The following is a 19250-nucleotide window of genomic DNA, read 5'->3' on the forward strand; positions in this document are numbered from 1 at the left end:
TGAGGCCCTGGGTTCGATTCCTCAGCACCACATAAGCAAAAAGAAAAAAGCCAGAAGTGGCTCTGTGGCTCAAGTGGTAGAGCGCTAGCCTTGAGCTGAAGAGCTGAGGGACAGCGCCCAGGCCCCACGACCGGACCCAAAAAAAAAAATCCAATCCACCAAACCAAGACTTTCTATTTCAGCCAGCCTTGAAGTGGGGAGCCCTCTTCACTGACAATCATTCTTTGTGGCCAAAATAGCTCCCTGGCATCCTAGGTTTAATTAGAACTGCTCATTTGGACATTTGGGGGGGGCGGGGAATCCGTGTGGAGCAAAGATTCCCCCCAAGATTGCAGAAGTAGAATGTTATTAAAGGAAGACCGGAGCCAGAACTTGGACTGTAATTCGAGCGTTCTTGGAGGCTGGCCACACCCACAGGAGACCTGTGGCTCCTGCCCAACCAAGCAGGCCACTCCCCCCCACCCCCCACCCCCATGGTCTCAGGGCAGGAATTGCAGGGTGAAGCCCATCACCTGAGTGGCAATGGTGTGGAATCCATCGGTCACCTCCACCGTCAAGTTATAGCGGGATCTTCTCCTTGTGTCCAGAGGTCTGGCGATGACGATGCTGCCTGTAGTCTTCTCGATGTCAAAGTCCATGTCCTTGTCACCATCTGAGGAGAGGGGGGAAGGGAGAGGAGATCACACGTGGCCTTGATGACAGGCTGCAATCATCCAGTGCGAATGTGGCTGTGGCTATAAGCTTTATAGCTTGGGACTGACCTTGGCTGACCTTGGCTGATCAAGACTCAAGGAAGAACGCAAGTCAGAGGAGCCTAAGAGTGTTTTAAAAACTGTTGCTAGCTGGGTGGCAGGCTGGAGGTTAGCTCCTGGGAAATCCTAAAAAGCTACCACTAAGTCAGGTGCTGGTGGCTCAGGCCTGTCATCCTAGCCACTCAGGAGGCTGAGATCTGAGGATCGTAGTTCAAAGCCAGCCCAGACAGGAAAGCCTGTGAGACTCTTGTCTCCAATTCAACACCCAAAAAAGCCAGAAATGGAGCTGTGGCTCTAGTAGTAGGGGCACTAGCCTTGAGCAAGCAGGAGTTCAGGGACAGTGCCAGGCCCTGAGTTCAAGCCCCAGGACAGACAGACAGACAGACAGACACACAGACACAGACACACACACACACACACACGTGCATGCACAAATAGGAATGAGAATGGGGCTTGTGGTACAGTTCAGTGATATATCACATGCTTAGCATTCTTGAGTCAAAAAGGAAAAGAATTAAAATAAAAAGAAGAAGAAAAACAGGACACTGTGCATGGCCACAAACTTATTTCAAGTTCACAGTCGACCAATTCATTCTATGTTGATTTTATGGTTTCACTTCTGGGACTTTTTAGAGACCATTCATCTTAGATCTCCTCAGTATTGACAGTAACAAAGATACTGCCCGGCTCTAATTGGGGTCACCAGGAAGACTGGGGAGATGATCCACTGGAGATCAAGTTTGTAATGGCAACATGGCTGACATAAATCATTCTCATTGCACTCTGGCCACAAATCAGGATAAGATCTGGAGGATGGAGGTTCAAAGCCAGCTCAAGAGGGAAAGTCTATGAGCTATACCATCTCCAAAATGACCAGCCAAAAATAGCTGGGCTGGAGCCATGGTTCAAGGAGTAGACTACCAACTGAATCAGCAAATGACTCAAGTATAGAACCTTGAGTTCAAAACCAGGTACTGAGCCAGGAGCCGGTGGCACACACCTGTAATCCTAGCTACTCAGGAGGCTGAGATCTGAGGATCGTGGTTTAAATCCAGCCCCGGCAGGAACATCTGTGAGATTCTTATCTCCAATAAACCACCAGAAAACTGGAAGTGGTGCTGTGGCTCAACATGGTAGAGCGCTTGCCTTGAGCTGAAGAGCTCAGGGACAGCACCCAGGCCCAGAGTTCAAGCCCCACGACCGACAAAAACAAAAAACAAATAAACAAAAACCCTGGAAGGGTTGAGAAAGGGTGAACGCCACTCAGGGGAAAAAGGTATAAGCAGGAGAGGGAGGGGTATCAGAAAGATAGCCCATGAGGACCAAGGGTGGTCTAGCATTTTCCTTGGATCTCACCTGAGATGTTGAACCAGAAGAGGCCAGGCCGGCCTTCTACACTGATGACCCCTAGCATATGGTTTACGGGGTCTGTCTCCATGACCGTGAAGCTGTACTGGGGTTCATCAAAGATGAGGGGTATGGAGGATGGCCGAGGCTGAGGAATCCACTCAATATGTAGCCGGACGCTGGTCGAGAGAGGCGGTTGCCCACTGTCGGTTGCCTTGATCTAAAAAGACATCAACACCTGTATTTGAGCGCCCCTTCCCATCTACTCACTCATTCATGGAACACACACATGAAGTCTGACTAGAAACAGGCCCCAGGGCTTGTTTCCAGAAGCACCATGAGTATCTGAGGTCCAGAACTTCCTGGTTTGAGGACAATAATCAAAACCACTCTTTTTGCTGTTGCTGCTGCTGCTGGTAGTGGTGGGGCTTGAACTTGGGGCCTGGGCTCCATCCCTGAGCTTTTGTTTTTGCTCAAGGCGAGCACTCTACCACTTTGAGCCACAACGCCACTTCCAGTTTCCTGGTGGTTCATTTGGAGATAAGAATCTCGGGGTCTTTCCTGCCAGGAATGGCTTTGAACCATGATCCTTAGATCTCAGCCTCCTGAGTAGCTGGGATTACAGGCATGAGCCACCAGCTCACCCAGTTAGGCACATCTTGATTCGAACCCTACCCCCGCCCCACCTCACTCCATTCACTAAATTTCCATCTGGAGGAACAGAGTGGATTCCCTAGTTCTTTACTTAAAGAGAAGGGCCTGGAATTCTGATCCTGGAGTGAGATGAGGATTTCTGGTTTCTCTGGGCAGAGACCCAGAAAATGATTGCTGCTCCCACTGCATTGACAGTGGTCTGTCTGTCCTCCTCTCCCCTCCAGTCCCTTCCGCCCCTCTGGCTCCATGGCCTCCCCCTGTCTCCGCTCACCGTGAGGATGTTATATTCGCCGGCTGCAAAGGTACTGCTGGATGACACCACACCAGTGCCTGGGTCGATTCTGAAGCCCTCCTCATCGCTCTCTTCGATACTGTAGGTGACTCTGCCATTGAGACCCTCATCCGGGTCTGAAGCCACCAGCCTGTACACAGGCCCAGGAGACACGGGGCTCAGCCTCTCTGGAAGACGGACATTGAGGAGCTTGTGGGAAAATACAGGCGGGTTGTCGTTGACATCCAAGATGCTCACCACCACTCTGGAAGTGGACTTCAGGAGGGGCTCCCCATTGTCCAGCACAGTCACCTGGGGACAGAATGCAGCAGGGAAACATCTGGATTATCCAATGCAAAGAAGTGCATCGGGACGGTCACATCCACAAGCCTACGTGTGCTTTTCCAGGCTGCAAAGGGCAGTCAGTAGTCCTGTTTTGGAATATGCTTATTATGGCTATTTGCATAACCTCACCCACTTGGAACATAGCTCTCCAGGAACCTTACACACAAGAAAATCAGGGAGAACAGGAGAAAGAAATGAGAGGGAACCGGAAGAAGCCAAAGCCAGAGTCTCTGGGCCCAAGCTGGTGTTCTTTCCCCTGGGAAAGCCCTCTGGACCATTTCTTAGAGACTAGCTTGTAATCTTCAGCTTTCCTCAAGCTGCTCAAGATGAGATGTTCATGCAGGAACAGGTGGAGACTTCTAGGCCAAATACACAACCAGATGTATGAAATAAAGTCTAGATGGAGAGAAAAGGCTCTAAGTCAATAGCAGAAGAAAGAGCTACTCTGTACAGGGGTCGATGGTCCCAGGTAAAGACCTGGTAGGAGAGAAGATAGGGAATTTGATTCACAACGATTCAGGATTTTGTTCTGTGTTTAGATTTGTGGGAATGTAGTTTAGTGGGAGAGCACTTGTCTAACTGCACAAGGCTCTGGGTTCAATCTCTAGCATCACACATCTATATTTCTGTGTATTTATCTATCATCCATTTATCATCTATACCTGTCTATCACAATCAACTCTCTGTCATCTATCTGCCTATCATTTAGCTATATCTATCATCACCATCTGTCATTTATTTATCTATAGGTCTATAATTTATTATCTATATCTATTATATCTATCATCTATCTATTTGTCATCTATATCATCCTCATCATCTATCTTTCATCTATTTATCTATATCCTTTTGGAGTTTGTTTGTTAGCCGTGGAGCTTCAACTCTGGGTCTGGGCGCTGTCCCTCAGCTCTTCAGCTCAAGGCAAGTGTTCTACCACTTGAGCCACAGTGTCAAGTCTGGTTGTCTGGTGATTAACTGGAGATAAGAGTCTCACAGACTTTCCTGCCTTGGCTGGCTTTGAACTGTGATCCTCAGATCTAAGCATCCTGAGTAGCTAGAATTACAAGCATGAGCTACTGGTGCCCAGCCTACCTATCTATATCTGTCTGTTATATGTATATATTGTCACAATCTGTCATCAGTCTGTATCTATCTATTATATCTATCAATCAATCAAGCTGTCTGTCTCTCTGTAGATATCTGTTACTGAGCTATGAATAATGCTTCCTGCTTCTGTCCATATGAGTCTTAGGAGGCCATTTAGCTGTTACTTTCTAACAATACCCAGTTCTTTCAAAAGAAAAGAAAATTACTGAGCTTGCAAGCTTGGAAGGCAAAATTGATTCAAAATCTTCTAGAAAGTTTGTATCCCTACCTCCTGGTACCTCAAGACTAGAAGAGATGTCTGTTCATCAAGTATGGATGGGCTGGGATGGGGAGACATAGCTAGATTTCCCACCTTGCATTTTTTGCTCTTGATTTAATCCCCTCTAGATCACTGATGGACACCTCTCAGCATGATGGATATGTACTCCCAAAAAAACATGCATATAGGGGTGTGTGTGTGTGTGTGTGTGTGTGTGTGTGTGTGTACTCAGTACTAGGGCTTGACTTCAAGACCTTACCCTCTTCCTTAGCTTTTTCATTCAAGGCTAATGCTTTGAATGCCACATCCCCATTTCCAGCTTCTTTTTTTCCTGGTTAGTTGGAATAAGAGTCTCACTGGGTTTTCTGTCCAGGCTGGCTTTGAACCAAGCTCCTCAGATCTCAGCCTCATGATTACGTACAATGACCAGTGTGAGCCCACCAGCACCCAGCTGGCCAAAGGTTTCCCTGCTAACTCTGCTACTGACCTAGCACTTGACCTTGAGCGATCCCTGCTCAGTCCACACAGCACGTGTGTCTTCTTCCTTCCTCCCTCCCTGCATTCACTTCCGGCATTACTCATCTACCTGTGGTTCCCGCCCACCTGGATATGGTTTCCCCTTTCTTTCCTTCTTCTTGGTGCTGAGGAGTTAGCAGAGACCTGAGGACTTTTGCCAGCAACTTCAGAAAGGCTGGGAGCCGGAGTCATAAAGGTGACTTCAAGTCTGATGTTGGAATCAGAAGTGGCGCCCAACCTGGCCTCCTTCCGGTCCAAAGGCAGCAACCAGGTTCACCAACACTCACCTCTAGGACGTGCTCATCCTTGCTCTCTCTGTCCAGCTGCCTGGCGGTAGATAGGAGACCTGGGAGGAGAGGTGATCATAGAATATAAATGAAGCGCTCCCAGGGACAATGATCTAAAGTATTGCATTCAGTGTCCTGAGGAGAATTCTTCTGGTCTTTGGAGAAACAAATATGTTAAGGGGAAATGGAACTCTGGGTAAAAGGAAAAGGGAGCCGGCAGGAGAGATAAGGTACTAGCTGGCATTCCAACCTTTATTAAAAAAAATGGGGGTGACAGATTCATGCTCAGCTATTGGCTGAGCCTCTGTAGCTTGCCCAATCAATGTACTCAGCAAATCAGATGCCTAGCTAATCAGCAGCTTGCCCAATCAGATGTCTGGCCAATCAACAGCCTAACCAATCAGCAGTTTCTACAACCAGCAGCCTGCCCCCAAGTCAAATACCTGACCAATCCACAGCTTGCCCAACCAGATGCTGGGCCAATCAGCAGCTGGTCCAATCAAAACCCATGCCATCAGAATGGTTATACAGGGTCATGGTGATTATCAGCACCTTCTCTTCCTGGTTAGAAGTTCATGAAATCTGTTTTTGCTTCATTATCTTCTGTGGGGATGGGCGTGGCCTGGGGTACAGAGGAGCAACCAGGGTCTTTGGAATTGGGAAGTTCTCATCCAATAAGGATGCTGCTGCCAGGCTCAGCCCCTCCCTTCGTCCTATGGCTTGGCCAATCCTCTGTTCCAGCCTCAGTTTCCTTACTCAGGAGCGGCCTTCTATGCCCCTCCTTCAGAAGTCATCTGCCTATCCCTCCTCTCTGTGCTGGGTTGTTAACCCTCTGAAAAGAAAATTGAATTAGATAACCTTTCAGATCTTTCTGGAAGGTCAGAACTGGACATCTCCATTTGGAGGGCTTTATTCTAAAGAGATAACTAGATGATAAATCTGGGTAGGTGTTCATCCCAGAAATTAAAAAAAAAATGTAGGCTGGGAATGTAGTTTAGTGGTAGAGTGCTCACCTAGCATGCATGAAACCCTGGGTTCAATTCCTCAGTATCACATACACAGAAAAAGCTAGAAGTAGCACTGTGGCTCTAGTGATAGAGGGCTAGCCTTGAACAAACGAAGCTCAGGGACAGTGCCCAGATCCTGAGTTCAAGAGCCAAGACTGGCAAAAAAAAAAAAAGGTAAACAGCTACTTTGACAATAAATCCATTGTTGGGCAGAAAGGGCTGTTTCTCAGGGGTTCTAACAGCGAGCACAATCATTGCTTTCAGTTCTAGGAAAATCAGAGTGAAGTAGCTAGTGTTGGTGGCTCATGCCAGTCATTCTAGCTATTCAGGAGGCTGAGATCTGAGGATTGTGCTTCAAAGTCAACCTGGGCAAGAAAGCCCATGAGACACGTATCTCCAATCGACTAGCAAAAAAAAAACAGAAGCAGAGGAATGACTGAAAGAAAAAGTGAAGTTAGAATGTAAGGCCCTGAGTTCAAATCCCAGTACCACTAGCACAAATAATTTTTTTTAATAAACAAGTACTTATTGAGCTCCTACTGGATTCTGGGGACTGAAACTAGTTGTGGTCCCTGTTCTGGGAAAACTTTGGGCAAAGATAACTAATGAACTGTGACCCGGAAGTATATATGGTCTATCAGGAAAACCAGAAAGAAGAGGTGGGCCAGGCTGTGGAAAGCAGAAACGGGCTAGATAAAAGGGAAGAAGAGGTGACTCCTGGCAAGGAGAACTGTGGATTCAAGGTCCTGTACTGGAGGCTGCTGGGAACGGAAGCCATGCTGTGACTGTGGCCGGAGGCTAGAGAGGCAGCAGGAGGAATGGGGAAGGCAAAGAGTCCGATGCAGCTAGGCATAGGTCGGTGAGATTTCATTGGCTCTGCCTTCATGGGCCGGCCACAGGAGGGAGGGACAGACTCCCTGACAGCAGAGAGCTTGTGGCTGTTATGCCTTCTTATTTTTTTCTTTTTCTTTTTTGCTTCTCTTTGTGTGTAGATAGCTGGGCACTGGGGGCTCATACCTGTCATCCTGTCTACTCAGGAAGCTGAGATCTGAGGATCACAGTTAAAGCCAGACCAGGTAAGAAAGCTCATGAGACTCTAATCTCCAAGCGAACCACCAAAAAAGCCAGACGTGGAGCTGTGGCTCAAGTGGTAGAGCGCCAGCCTTGAACAACAACGATAAAAAAAATGCTCAGGGACAGTAACCAGGCCCTGATTTCACACACACACACACACACACACAAAAGTTCATTCCTATTAGAATATCTTCTCCATGACAATGAAACAGACCATCTCTGCCTTTGAGGGCACTGTGCCAGCCCTGCTATAAGGAAAACTGTTGATAGTAAACAGAAGTAGGATTTAGAAGATCTTGAAAAGTCAATGCCCCAGGCAAGAGGTCTTTAAGCCTTTCTACAAAAGGAGGGACAGATGAGCGCCAATAAAAAATTTTAAAAAAAGCACCTCCAGATTGTTTTTCTAGGAAAAAGTACAGAAAAAAAAAACAACATTGTTCCTACTAGGCAGTCTGTAAAATAAACTTTGGGGCTTGAACCCAAGACCTGGGCACTGTGCCTTAGCTTTTGCATTCAAGGCTGATGTTCTATCCCTTGAACCACACCTCCACTGGTAGCTTTTTGTTGGTGAACTGGAGGTAAGAGTTTCATGGATTTTCTTCCCCAAGCTGGCTTTAAACTGTGATTCTCAGATCTCAGCCCCCTGAGTAGCCAGGATGACAGGTGTGAGCCACCAATACCTGGCAGAATTGGTGGGTTTTTTTTAGTTGGAGAAAGCTTGTCCATCCAACACCTCCATATGGCTCACTACTGCCCCCTGCTGGCCCCTGGATTGGCCTCTTTTCCCATGCCCTTGGGCCAAGGACAGACACTAGTAAGAGAAGCCCTAGTCTCCTATGGATCCCTATGGTCATCATTTGGTGGGCAGGCCTGAGATCAGCCTGGAGCGGGGGTAAAGATGGCTTCTGAGTTATGGCTTGTCCCTCAGGGGTGGGGTCACTTTGGAAATATTTGCAAGGTAGAAGTTGTCCCTGCTTGACCTCTGGGTGGCCTGCTAGACTCAAGAGCAAGAAAACTAACCTCAGACATATCTCCTTTTGTCCTGCCTGTGGAGTTGCACTTGGTAGAAAAGTGGCTCAAATGTTAGCACTCCTCTGAAGAACTCCCTGTGAGGCTTGTTAAAAACAGATTGCTAGCCCGGCACCAGTGGCTCCCACCTGTCATCCTAGCTACTCAGGAGGCTGAGATCTGAAGATCGTGCTTCAAAGTCAGCCTGGGCAGGAAAGTCCAGGAGACTCTTATCTCCAAGAAAGCACCAGAAAACCAGCAGTAGCGTGGTGGCTCAAGTGGCAGAGCACTCGCCTTGAGCTGAAGAGCTGAGAGACAGCACCCAGGCCCAGAGTTTTCAAGACCCAGGACTGGCAAAAGCAAGAAAACAAAAACAGATTGCTGGCCCCATCCCAGAATCCTGACTCCCTTGACCTAGGGCAGCGCTTGGATGGCCTGAATTTCCCACAAGTCCCCAGAAGCCCTTGGGGACTTCGCAGCATCACCATGGACACTGTGGTCTACCAGCTTCCTACATCCTTACCTGTGGATTGATGGATCAGGAAGAATCCCCCATGGTTCCCCCCGGTGATGTTGAACGTGAGCTTCCCCTGTGAGCTGGAATCCGGGTCCAAGGCATCCAGCTGCAACACAGAGGTGCCCAGAGGTGCATCCTCCAGGACGGAGGGGTAGAACACAGCTTGGGACATCCGGGGTGGGTTGTCATTCACATCCATCACCTCAATGTAGACTTCAGTGACAGCAGACAGGGGTACCGAACCCCTGTCCACAGCCAGCACTGTCAGCCAATAGGAGGGGGTGAATTCTCGATCCAGGGGTGCCAGTGTCTGAATCATTCCTGGAGACAATACATCCCCCCCAATTCAAAGTACTTTTAGAGCTCAAAACAACTTTAGAAATTGCCCTTCCTCCAGCCCAGGCTGGCTTTAAACTAAGATCCTCAGATCTAAGCCTCCTGAGTAGCTAGGATGTCAGGCGTGAGCCACTAGCACAGAACCTGTGATACGATCTCCAATGAATCAACAAAACAAAACAAACAAAAACCCAAAGACAACAGAAGTAGAAGTGTGGCTCAAGTGGTAGAGCACCAGTCTTGAGTGAAAAAAAAAATCTAAACGGGGCTGGGAATGTGGCTTAGTGGTAGAGTGCTTGCCTAGCATGCATGAAGCCCTGAGTTCGATTCTTCAGCACCACATATACAGAAAAAGCCAGAAGTGGCGCTGTGGCTCTCACATAGTAGCCTTGAGCAAAAGAAGCTCAGGGACAGTTCCCAGGCCCTGAGTTCAAGCCCCAGAACTGACTAAAACGAAAAAACAAAAACACCAAAATCGAAAGGACAGCACCCAGGCCCTGAGTTCAAGCCCCAGTAAAGGCACAAAAATTAATTAAGTAAGTAACTAATTAATTAGATAATAAGTCAGTGTTGCCTTTTTGGAGGGCAATTGAAAATAGGCACTACTACTGGAAATGGAGAATATCCACGAGGCATGTATGAAGCTCTGGGATTTGATCCTATGCACCATTCATTGACACAAATGCCCAGAATCTTTTGACTTAGAAACTCTGAAGAGCTGTTATTGTGGAGAGTGATTTAAATGAGTACAGGTATCCAAATGAGGATGTGGCATCTGTGTGATAGAATAAAGAACAAAAAATATTTACGTGCTGATAAAATGTGTGGCAGGAGGTGGAAAAGGTAAAGTTTATAATAGCATCTACTGTCTTACATTTTTGTAATAATAAAATCAAGCCAGGCGCTGGCAGCTCAGGCCTGTAATTCTCGCTCCTCAGGAGGCTGAGATCTGAGGATCCCGGTTTAAAATCAGAGCCTGGGCAGAAAAGTCTATGAGACTCTTATCTTGGATTAACTAGCAAGAAGTTGGAAGTGGAGGTGTGGATCAAGTCTTAGAGCACTAGCCTTGAGCAAAAAAAGCCAAGCAAGAGCTAGAGGCTCTGAGTTCAAGCCCCAGTACTAGCACAAATGAAGACAGACAGACAGACAGTAAATAGTGAAACTATATCAGATACACAGAGTATAAAATTCGATCAGAAACTAAATTGTTGGTAAAGATTATATTTGGGGAGATGAGACATAAAAGAATATTTGTTTGTTTGCTTTGGGGGCTTGAACTCAAGACCTGGGCACTGTCCCTGAGTTTTTTTTTCTCTCAAAGCTAGCACCCTACCTTGAGCCACAGTGCCACTTCTAGATTTGGGGGAGGGGGTAGTTAATTGGAGATGACAGTCTCACAGACTTTCCTGCCCAGGCTGGCTTTGAACTATGATCCTCAGATCTCAGCCTCCTGAGCATCATCTAGGATGATAGGCGTGAACCACTGGTGTCCAAATGGAACATTGATTTCTTATGTATAATTGTATTTTAAAATGTATAGTCAGCATAAATTACTTTCATAAGCAGAGAGAGAGGAAGGAGGAGGAGGAGGAGGAGGAGGAAGAAAAGGAGGAGGGGGAGGAGGAGGAGGAGGAGGAGGGGAAGAGGAGAAAGAAGAAGAAGGTGTTTATGTATGTGTGTGTATCTAGTAATTTTTAATTTTTTCTTTTTACTTTCTCTTTATTTCTCTCATTCTTTTTTTCTTTCTCTCTTTCTCTTTCTCTCTCCCTCCCCCCCCCTCTTGCTGGTGCTGGGGCTTGAACTTAGGGCCTAGTTGCTGTCCCTTGGCTCTCTCACCTTTGTTTTCCACTCGGCCTGGCTTCCTCCAACACATTCCTAACCTTCTGTCCCCCCCTTTCTTCCTGCTGACCCTGACACCCCCCATTCCACCTCACCCTCTGTACCTGTATCCCGGTCGATACTAAAGGCATCAAGGCCGGTACCAGCCCGCAGAAAGTACTGCAGCTCCCCATCCGAGCCGTCATCATCATCCTGGGCGGTCACCTGCATCACAGGCGTCCCCGGGGGGCTCTCCTCCCGCACCTGGCCCTGGTGCACGAAGGAGACAAAGCGAGGAGGGTGGAGATTCTCATTCACGTCCAGGACCATCACTTCCACGTGACAGAGGGTCCTGCGGGACAGGGGCCTTCCACTGTCCCTAACCCACAGGCTCAGATTGTACCCAGCCCACTTCTCAAAGTCCAACTCTCTCTCCAGACTCAACACCCCCGTCAGCAGGTCAATCCGGAAGGTTCCGTGGACATCATCCAACAGGACATAACGCAGGTCCCCTGAGGGGCCGAGATCGGGGTCGAAGGCATCCAGGAAAGTCAACACGGTCCCGGGGGGCAGATCCTCGGGGACCCTCAGGCGGCTGGGCTCGGGGACACACTGGGGGGCATTGTCATTGGTATCAGCCAAGGTGATGATCAAATCGGTGACCGAGTAGAGCTGATGGCCTGTCCTGGGTTGATCCCTGGCTTCTACCTTGAGCACATAGCGGGGTTCGGATTCGCGATCGAGGGGCCCCGTGACCACCAGCACCCCAGTGTGAGGATGCAGGGAGAATCTGTCCGTGGGACTCAGCAGGGTGTAGCGAACCCTGCCATTTTCCTCCGAGTCAGCATCGCGGGCTTGCAGCTCTGTGATGGTCGTTCCCACGTCGGTGTCTTCCGAGACGGTGAGCTGGTACCCACCCGGGGGAAACTGAGGTGCATTGTCATTCCAGTCTTGCACGGTCACCGTCAGCAGCTTCCAGGAGGACTTCTGAGGCGTGCCCAGGTCATACACGGTCACGTTGAGCACGTAGAAACTGGTGGCCTCATAATCCAGGGGGGCCGCTACCCTCAGCCACCCCGTCTCCAGCTCAAGGTCAAAGCGACCTTCATCGTTGCCTTCTGCAATCACGTAGACCAGTTTGCCATGGAAGCCCTCATCGGGGTCGGTGGCGGCCAGGTGGGCCAAGGGTGTGTTGGTGGGAGCCTGTTCAGAGACATCAATGGTCTGAGGGAAGTGGTCCTCAAAGCGGGGGGCGTGGTCATTGATCTGATAGGTACTCAGGGAAGCGACTTCTTCATCACTGAACTCCTGGTCCTGGAGGCTCACAGAATGGAGGATGGTCTGGGTGAAATGTGTCAAGACCCCTGTTTTGTCACAGGTGGCCGGGGCTTCCAGACGGGGGTCCTGTACCACGGTGACATTCACCATGGTGGGTGTGGCATGGTGTTGGCCATCGGTGGCTGTGATCTTTAAGGAATAGCTCGTGGGCTGGCCACCAGTGAGATTCGTAAAGGAACGCCTGAGGGAGATCACCCCGGAGAAATGATGGAGATCAAAATACCCCCGCTCGTTGCCCGACACGATCTCATATCTGAGGTTCTGGAGCTCATCCACGTCGATGGCCGACATGGTCAGCACGGACCTGCCCACCGGTGAGTCTTGGCGCAGAGACACGGTACAGTTGACCTCTTCGAACATAGGCTGGTTGTCATTCAAGTTCTTGAGCCGAATGGATACCGACACTTCTTTCTCTTGGCGGAATGGAGACCCCCAATCGGATGCCCGTATGCGGAAGGTATAAATCCTCTTCATGAGCTCGTAATCCATGGGTTTGGTGGTGGAGATGACCCCTGAGAAAGGATCGATGGTAAATGGCACCCCTTGGGGACCCACAAGGCAATAGGTGAAGCAGCCATTCTCTCCAGGATCTTGATCGGTGGCCGAGACGGTCAAAACTGGGATGCCTAGAGGCAGGTTCTCCTCCACTATGCCCTCGTAGGAAGGCCTGCTGAAGACGGGGGCGTGGTTATTACCATCCACCACGTCGATCACCACGGTGGTGGAGGCCACGCCCACCGAGGTCCTGATATGCAACTGGTATTGGGCACCATCTTGAAAATCCAAGACCTTGGTAGTGGTGATCAACCCAGTACGGGTGTTAAGTTTAAAGCCCGCGCTATCAGGGGATGGCTTTAGGACATACCGCAGGGTAGGGACAATCGGGGTCACTTTGACCAGGGCTACCCGACTCCCAGGAGGAGAGGACTCGTGAAGTTGAACCCTGTACATGGCCTTCTCGAACCTAAGCGAGTCCAGCGGGGCCGGTGGGAGGTGGAAGGCCTTGATATGGGAATGGAAAGGTTTGTTCACACTCCGGGCCTGGAGGCTGAGATTGAACCCGTGGCGATACACGACCCAGTCGATGTCCTTGGTGGCCACCAGGTTGAATTGGTTGCTGTGTGCATAGGATTTAATGGCTTTGAAGTGCTGACCCGGGTCACCACTGACAATTTCCAGAGATTCCACGTCGGCCCCCACGCCATCCACGGTGACCGTGGCGTAGCTGCCATCCTCATCATCATCTGTCTCAGTCACCACCATGGAAGCAATGGCCGGGGGCTTCCTGGAGGAGGGTTCCACGTAGATGATCAGGGGAGCCACATTTCCAAAGCCATTACCCTCTGTCAGCTTGCGCATGCGATCCACAGCCAGGACCTGGAGTTCGTGTTTACCTCTCTGGGTGACGTTGAGTTTGCCGGCCACGGTGATCACGCCGCTGGTGGGGTGGATGGCAAACATGTCCGATCTGGTGTTGAAGGCATAATAGAAGTCAGCGTTCCTGCCCAGATCGGCATCGGTGGCTGTCACTTGGCAAATGGGTCTCTTGAGGGGTGCGTCTTCTGCAATGGTGACCCTGTAAGAAGGCGGGGAGAAGAGGGGCTTCAGGTCGTTCTGATCCAGGATGCGCACGGCCACGCTGGTGAGGGCCTCCATCTCTGAGGACTTTTCAGAAGCCTGGATGATGAGCACGTACGTGTCCCGTACCTCTCTGTTCAGGAGGGCCGTGTTGCTACTCTTGGTCCGGATTCTCAGAAAGCAGAAGTTGCCCACCACATGCTCTTCGGCCTTGAACACATTCGACGCGTCCCCGGCGATGATCCGGTATTTCACTGTCCACCGAGGATCGGCCAGGTAGATGCCCATCTTCACCAGGCTTTCCACGTAGGTCTTGGGAGCCGAATTCTCGTAGATGGAGACATTGTAGAGCGAATGCGTGAAGCGCCATGCGGGGAGGGACGGGGTGCCTTCTGCGGGGGGTGGTTCGCTGCTGACACAATGGATGGACCAGACAGCCAAACCCAGCAAGACAACAGTCATGGTGGAAAGATCCTGGGGAATCCTGGCTGGAAAGAAAGGAAACGCGTGAAGGTTAGGAAAGAAATGGTTCAAGGAAGATGATGTATTGTATTGTATTTATTTATGGTTGGTCATGGGACTTGAACTCTGGGCCTGGGCACTGTTCCTTCAGCTCTTCAGCTCTACCCCTTGAACCACAGCGCCACTTCTGGTTTTCTGAGTGGTTCATTGGAGATAAGAGTCTCACGGCTTTTCCCGCCAGGGCTGGCTTTGAACTGCGATCCTCGGATCTCGGCATCATGAGTAGTTAGGATTACAGGTGTAAGCCACCAGTACCTGGCTTGTTTATTTATTTTTATTTTTTGGCTTTTATCCTTGTGCCTCTGGTTCTGAGGGGCATGTGGTATTCTTGCTTGGCTTTTTCTGCTCAAGGCTGGAGCTCTACCACTTGAACCACACCTCCACTTCTGGCTTTTTGCTGACTAATTGGAGATACAAATTGCATGGAATTTTCTACCTGGCTTGGCTTTGAACCAAAATACTCAGATCTTATCTTCCTGCCTAGCTGGGATTATAGGCTACCAGTGACCAGCTTGTCCTGGTGATTTTTGGCATGAGGTCTCACCTTTTGCCTAGGCTGACTTCTAACCATAATCCCCCCCCCCATAAGTAGCTTAGATTACAGAAATGAGCCACCAGCACCTGACCTACTTTGCTTCTTTTATTATTGAGGGGAGAAGGCTAAACTTATGGCTCGAATTCAGGACCTGGGTGCTGTCCTGAAGCTTCTTTTGCTCAAGGCTGGCATTCTACAACTTGAACCATAGCTCCACTTGCAGTTTTGTGGAGTTTTTTTTTAGTATGTTATTGGAGATAAGAGTCTCATGGACTTTTCTTGCCCAGGCTGGTTTCGAACCACAATCCTCAGATCTCAGCCACCTCAGTGGCTAGGATTGCAGATACGAATCACTGGTGCTTAGTGACTAATTTGCTTCTTGAAGTAGAGTCTCAAGGTCTGGGAATGTGCCTAGCATGCATGAAACCCTGGGTTTGATTCCTCAATACTGCACCAACGGAAAAAAACAGAGGTACCTCTGTGGCTCAAGTGGTGGGGTGCGAGCCTTGAGCAAAAGGAGCTCAGGGACAGTGCCTAGACCCTGAGGTCAAGCCCCAGGACTGGCAAAAACAAACAAATAAACAAAAAGAAATAGAGTCTCAACCTAATTTAACTCTGAGGACTGGCCTTAGAATGTGATCCTCCTATCTCTGCCTCCTAAGTAGCTGGGACCACAGGCATGAGACAATACTTGGTTATTATTAACCATCACTAAATGGAAATTAATTTTTTTAAAGTAGGGGTGCTCAGGGAATTACAGTTGTCAGGAGAAAAAGCAGAGCAGGAGCCCCATGCATAAGTCTGACGCTGCCTCCTCTCGTGAACTAGAACACAGCCAGCCCCCAGATTCCTGGAATGTCAGAGCAGAAAAGAGTATTAAAGATGAGAGCACTCAGTCCCTACTTCTCATGCACAGATGGGCGAAAATGGTCCAGAGTGGGCAGGAGTTTTACCCCAGATTATGCAATGGGTGGACCGCTAAGAACTGGTCCATAGCCGGGCACTGGTGGCTCAGGCCTGTCATCCTAGCTACTCAGGAGGCTGAGATCTGAGGATCTTGGTTCAAAACCAGCCCAGGCAGGAAAGTCTGTGAGACTGTTAGCTCCAGTTAACTGCCAGAAAACTGGAAGTGGCGCTGTGGCTCAAGCAGTAGAGCGCTAGCCTTGAGCTGAAGAGCTCAGGGGCAGCGCCCAGGCCCAGAGTTCAAACCCCATGGCCAGCAAAAGTAAAAGAAAAAAAAATAATAATAAAGATTTGCTCCACAAATGGACGTTCTGCCTCTGTCAGCCTCTCCCCTGTCCCTATCCAGCTTTTCCAAAAGGTCCTAGAGCGCCTGTCCCTAATCTAGCCCAGGCCCTAGTGAGACTCCCCCAGGACGGGGTGTGGGGGGGTGTGGGGGGTGGAGGGGGCAGGGCAAAGCCAGAGCTCGGGGGCGGGGCAGGCATAAGGCTGAATACACCAACTAGTGCCCCACCTGCCCTTAGGAAATCCCACTCCTGGCAGCTTCCTGGCCAGGGGCCAGGAGTGCTAGAATAATTCTTGGATGGAAAAGCCTGACTCGTTTTTCCAGTTGCCTGACTCTTCAAAAGGCAGGAAAGTGTTAAACTTCCAGGGTGGAGTTGAAGCCTGGAGCCAGGTCTAACCTGAGACCTATGAACTCCCACCCACCCCCCATACCCCCTGTTCCCAGATGTGCCAAACTGGGGTGATAGAAAGTCCAGCAGGGACAGAAAAGACTCAAAACAACTCCATCCTAGTTGCCTGGGGCCAGCCCACGCGGCCTGTGCTTGAGAAGACAGGATGGACATGGACCCGCGTCTGGGGTACGAAAGCCGATGTCAGGAATTGGTATTAGAGGACATTGCCAATGACTGAAGAGAGAAAAGGGGAGGGGGGAGAGGAAGGGCTGGTCCTGGGGCTTGAACTCAGGGCCTGGGTGCTGCTGTTGAGCTTTTTTGCTCTAGGCTAGCCCTCTACCCCTTGAGCCATGGCTCCACTTCCAGCTTTTTGCTGGCTAAATTGGAGATAAGCATCTCACAGGCTTTTCTACCCTGGCTGGCTTTGAACTATGATCTTCAGATCTCAGCCTCCTGAGTAGCTGGGATGGCAGGCGTGAGCCACCAGCTTTCAGCCTGAAGATGGTTTTGCTTTTCAGCTACCCACTCTCCTGCTCCTAGGCAAAAACCACACCTCCAAGCCGGGCTCCGATGGCTCATGCCTGTCATCCTAGCTACTCAGGAGGCTGAGATCTGAGGATCACAGTTCAAAGCCAGCCCAAGCAGGAAAGTCCGGGAGACTCTGATCTCCAATAAACCACTAGAAAACCGGAAGTGGCGCTGTGGCTCAAGTGGTAGAGCGCTTGCCTTGAGCTGAAGAGCTGAGGGACAGCGCCCAGGCCCAGAGTTCAAGCCCCATGACTGACAAAAGCCAAACACACCTCCACTTTGCCACTGCAGAAGTGGGAACCATCTCCCCGCTCTCCTAAATCATTGGGGTCCCAGGCCTGGCAAGATGGCACTGCTCTTGATGCTAAACGCCTCCCCTTCCCCACTGTACCTCACCCCAAGAAGTCCAAGCCCTTTACCCAAGCTTTGTGAGTAGAGCTGTATGCAGTCTGCCTGCCAGTGGCTCCTGCCTAAGGGAGCAGTTTCCTGTTCACCAGGTCAGCTCAACATGGGCAGGCCCCAACAAGATACCACCACCACCCCCAGCCAGGCCCAGCTCAACCCAGCCCAGTCTGCACAGGGCGCCAGGCTGAGCAAGCCGTTAAAATGAGCTGGAGGCAACAGCTTGGCCCCACCCCCAGGGGGAGGGGAGAGAGAGAGAGAGAGAGGGCGCATGTGTGGGAGAGGAGGCTAGTGGCTTGTCACAAGGTTCTAGGGTGCTATCTTGACCCAGGTAAATGCATCAGTAGGGTTTAAAGGTATATTGAGGCCCCTAAACCCAGCACCAATATTGGATGGATGGATGGATGGATGGATGGATGGATGGATGGATGGATGGATGGATGGATGGATGGATGGATTTTTGTGCCCATCCTGGGGATTGAACTCATGGCCTGGACACTGTCTCTCTCTCTCTCTCTCTCTTTTTTTTTTTTGCTTAAGGCTGGTGCTCTACTACTTGAACCACAACTCCCACCTCTGTCTGGCTTTTTTTTTTTTGGTTGGTCGTGGGGCTTGAATTCTAGGCTTGGGCGCTGTCCTTCAGCTCTTCAGCTCAAGGCGAGCGCTCTACCACTTGAGGCACAGCGCCACTTCTAGGTTTCTAGTGGTTTATTGGAGTTAAGAGTCTCATGGACTTTCCTGCCTGGGCTGGCTTTGAACTGTGATCCTCAGATCTCAGCCTCCTGAGTAGTTAGGATGACAGGTGTGAGTCATCGGGGCCCGGCTTGGGTTTTTCTTTGTGTGTGGGCGGGGGAGGGGGATTTAGTGAGGATAAGAATCTCACAGATTTCCTGCTCCAGGCTGGCTTTGAACCGTGATCCTCAGTTCTCAGCCTCCTGAGTAGCTAGGATTACAGGCGTGAGCTACCAAGAGCTTGACTTAATATTTTTAAATACCTTTTTTGTGTGTGTCTGTCATAGGGCTTGAACTCTGGGCCTGGGCGTTGTCCTTCAGCAGTTTAGCTCAAGGAGAGCACTCTACCACTTGAGCCACAGCGCCACTTCCTGTTTTCTGGTGGTTAATTGGAGCTAAGAGGGCTGGCTTTGAACTATGATCCTCAGATCTCAGCCTCCTGAGTAGCTAGGCTTACAGGAGTGAGCTACCAGTGCCCAACCATTTTTTTTTTTTTTGCATGTTCTGAGTCTTGAATTCAAGGATTGGTTGCTGATTCATTTAGTATTTTCACTCAAGGCTGGTGTTCTACCACTTGAACCACAACTCCACTTATGGCTTTTTTTTTGGTGGTTCATTGGAAATAAGAACATCACAGACTTTCCTGTCCAGGCTGGCTTTTGAACCATGATCCTCAGATT

General features: G+C 49.8%; 1 protein-coding gene across 1 annotated transcript in view; it reads right to left on the minus strand.

Moving 5' to 3' along the window:
• Fat2 (FAT atypical cadherin 2) overlaps positions 1–14676 on the minus strand; it is a 51792-nt gene extending 37116 nt beyond the window's left edge. Inside the window, exons 1-6 of the mRNA XM_013033790.1 lie at positions 11424–14676; positions 9151–9465; positions 5539–5597; positions 3025–3336; positions 2109–2319; positions 513–652 (exon numbers count right to left, since the gene is read on the minus strand). Coding sequence (XP_012889244.1) covers positions 513–652; positions 2109–2319; positions 3025–3336; positions 5539–5597; positions 9151–9465; positions 11424–14676 — 4290 coding nt within the window. The remainder of the gene's footprint in view (positions 1–512; positions 653–2108; positions 2320–3024; positions 3337–5538; positions 5598–9150; positions 9466–11423) is intronic.
• Positions 14677–19250: the final 4574 nt, after the last annotated feature.

The sequence above is a fragment of the Dipodomys ordii genome, unplaced genomic scaffold (genome assembly GCF_000151885.1).
Source record: "Dipodomys ordii isolate 6190 unplaced genomic scaffold, Dord_2.0 Scaffold177, whole genome shotgun sequence".
NCBI classification, from domain to species: Eukaryota; Metazoa; Chordata; class Mammalia; order Rodentia; family Heteromyidae; genus Dipodomys; species Dipodomys ordii.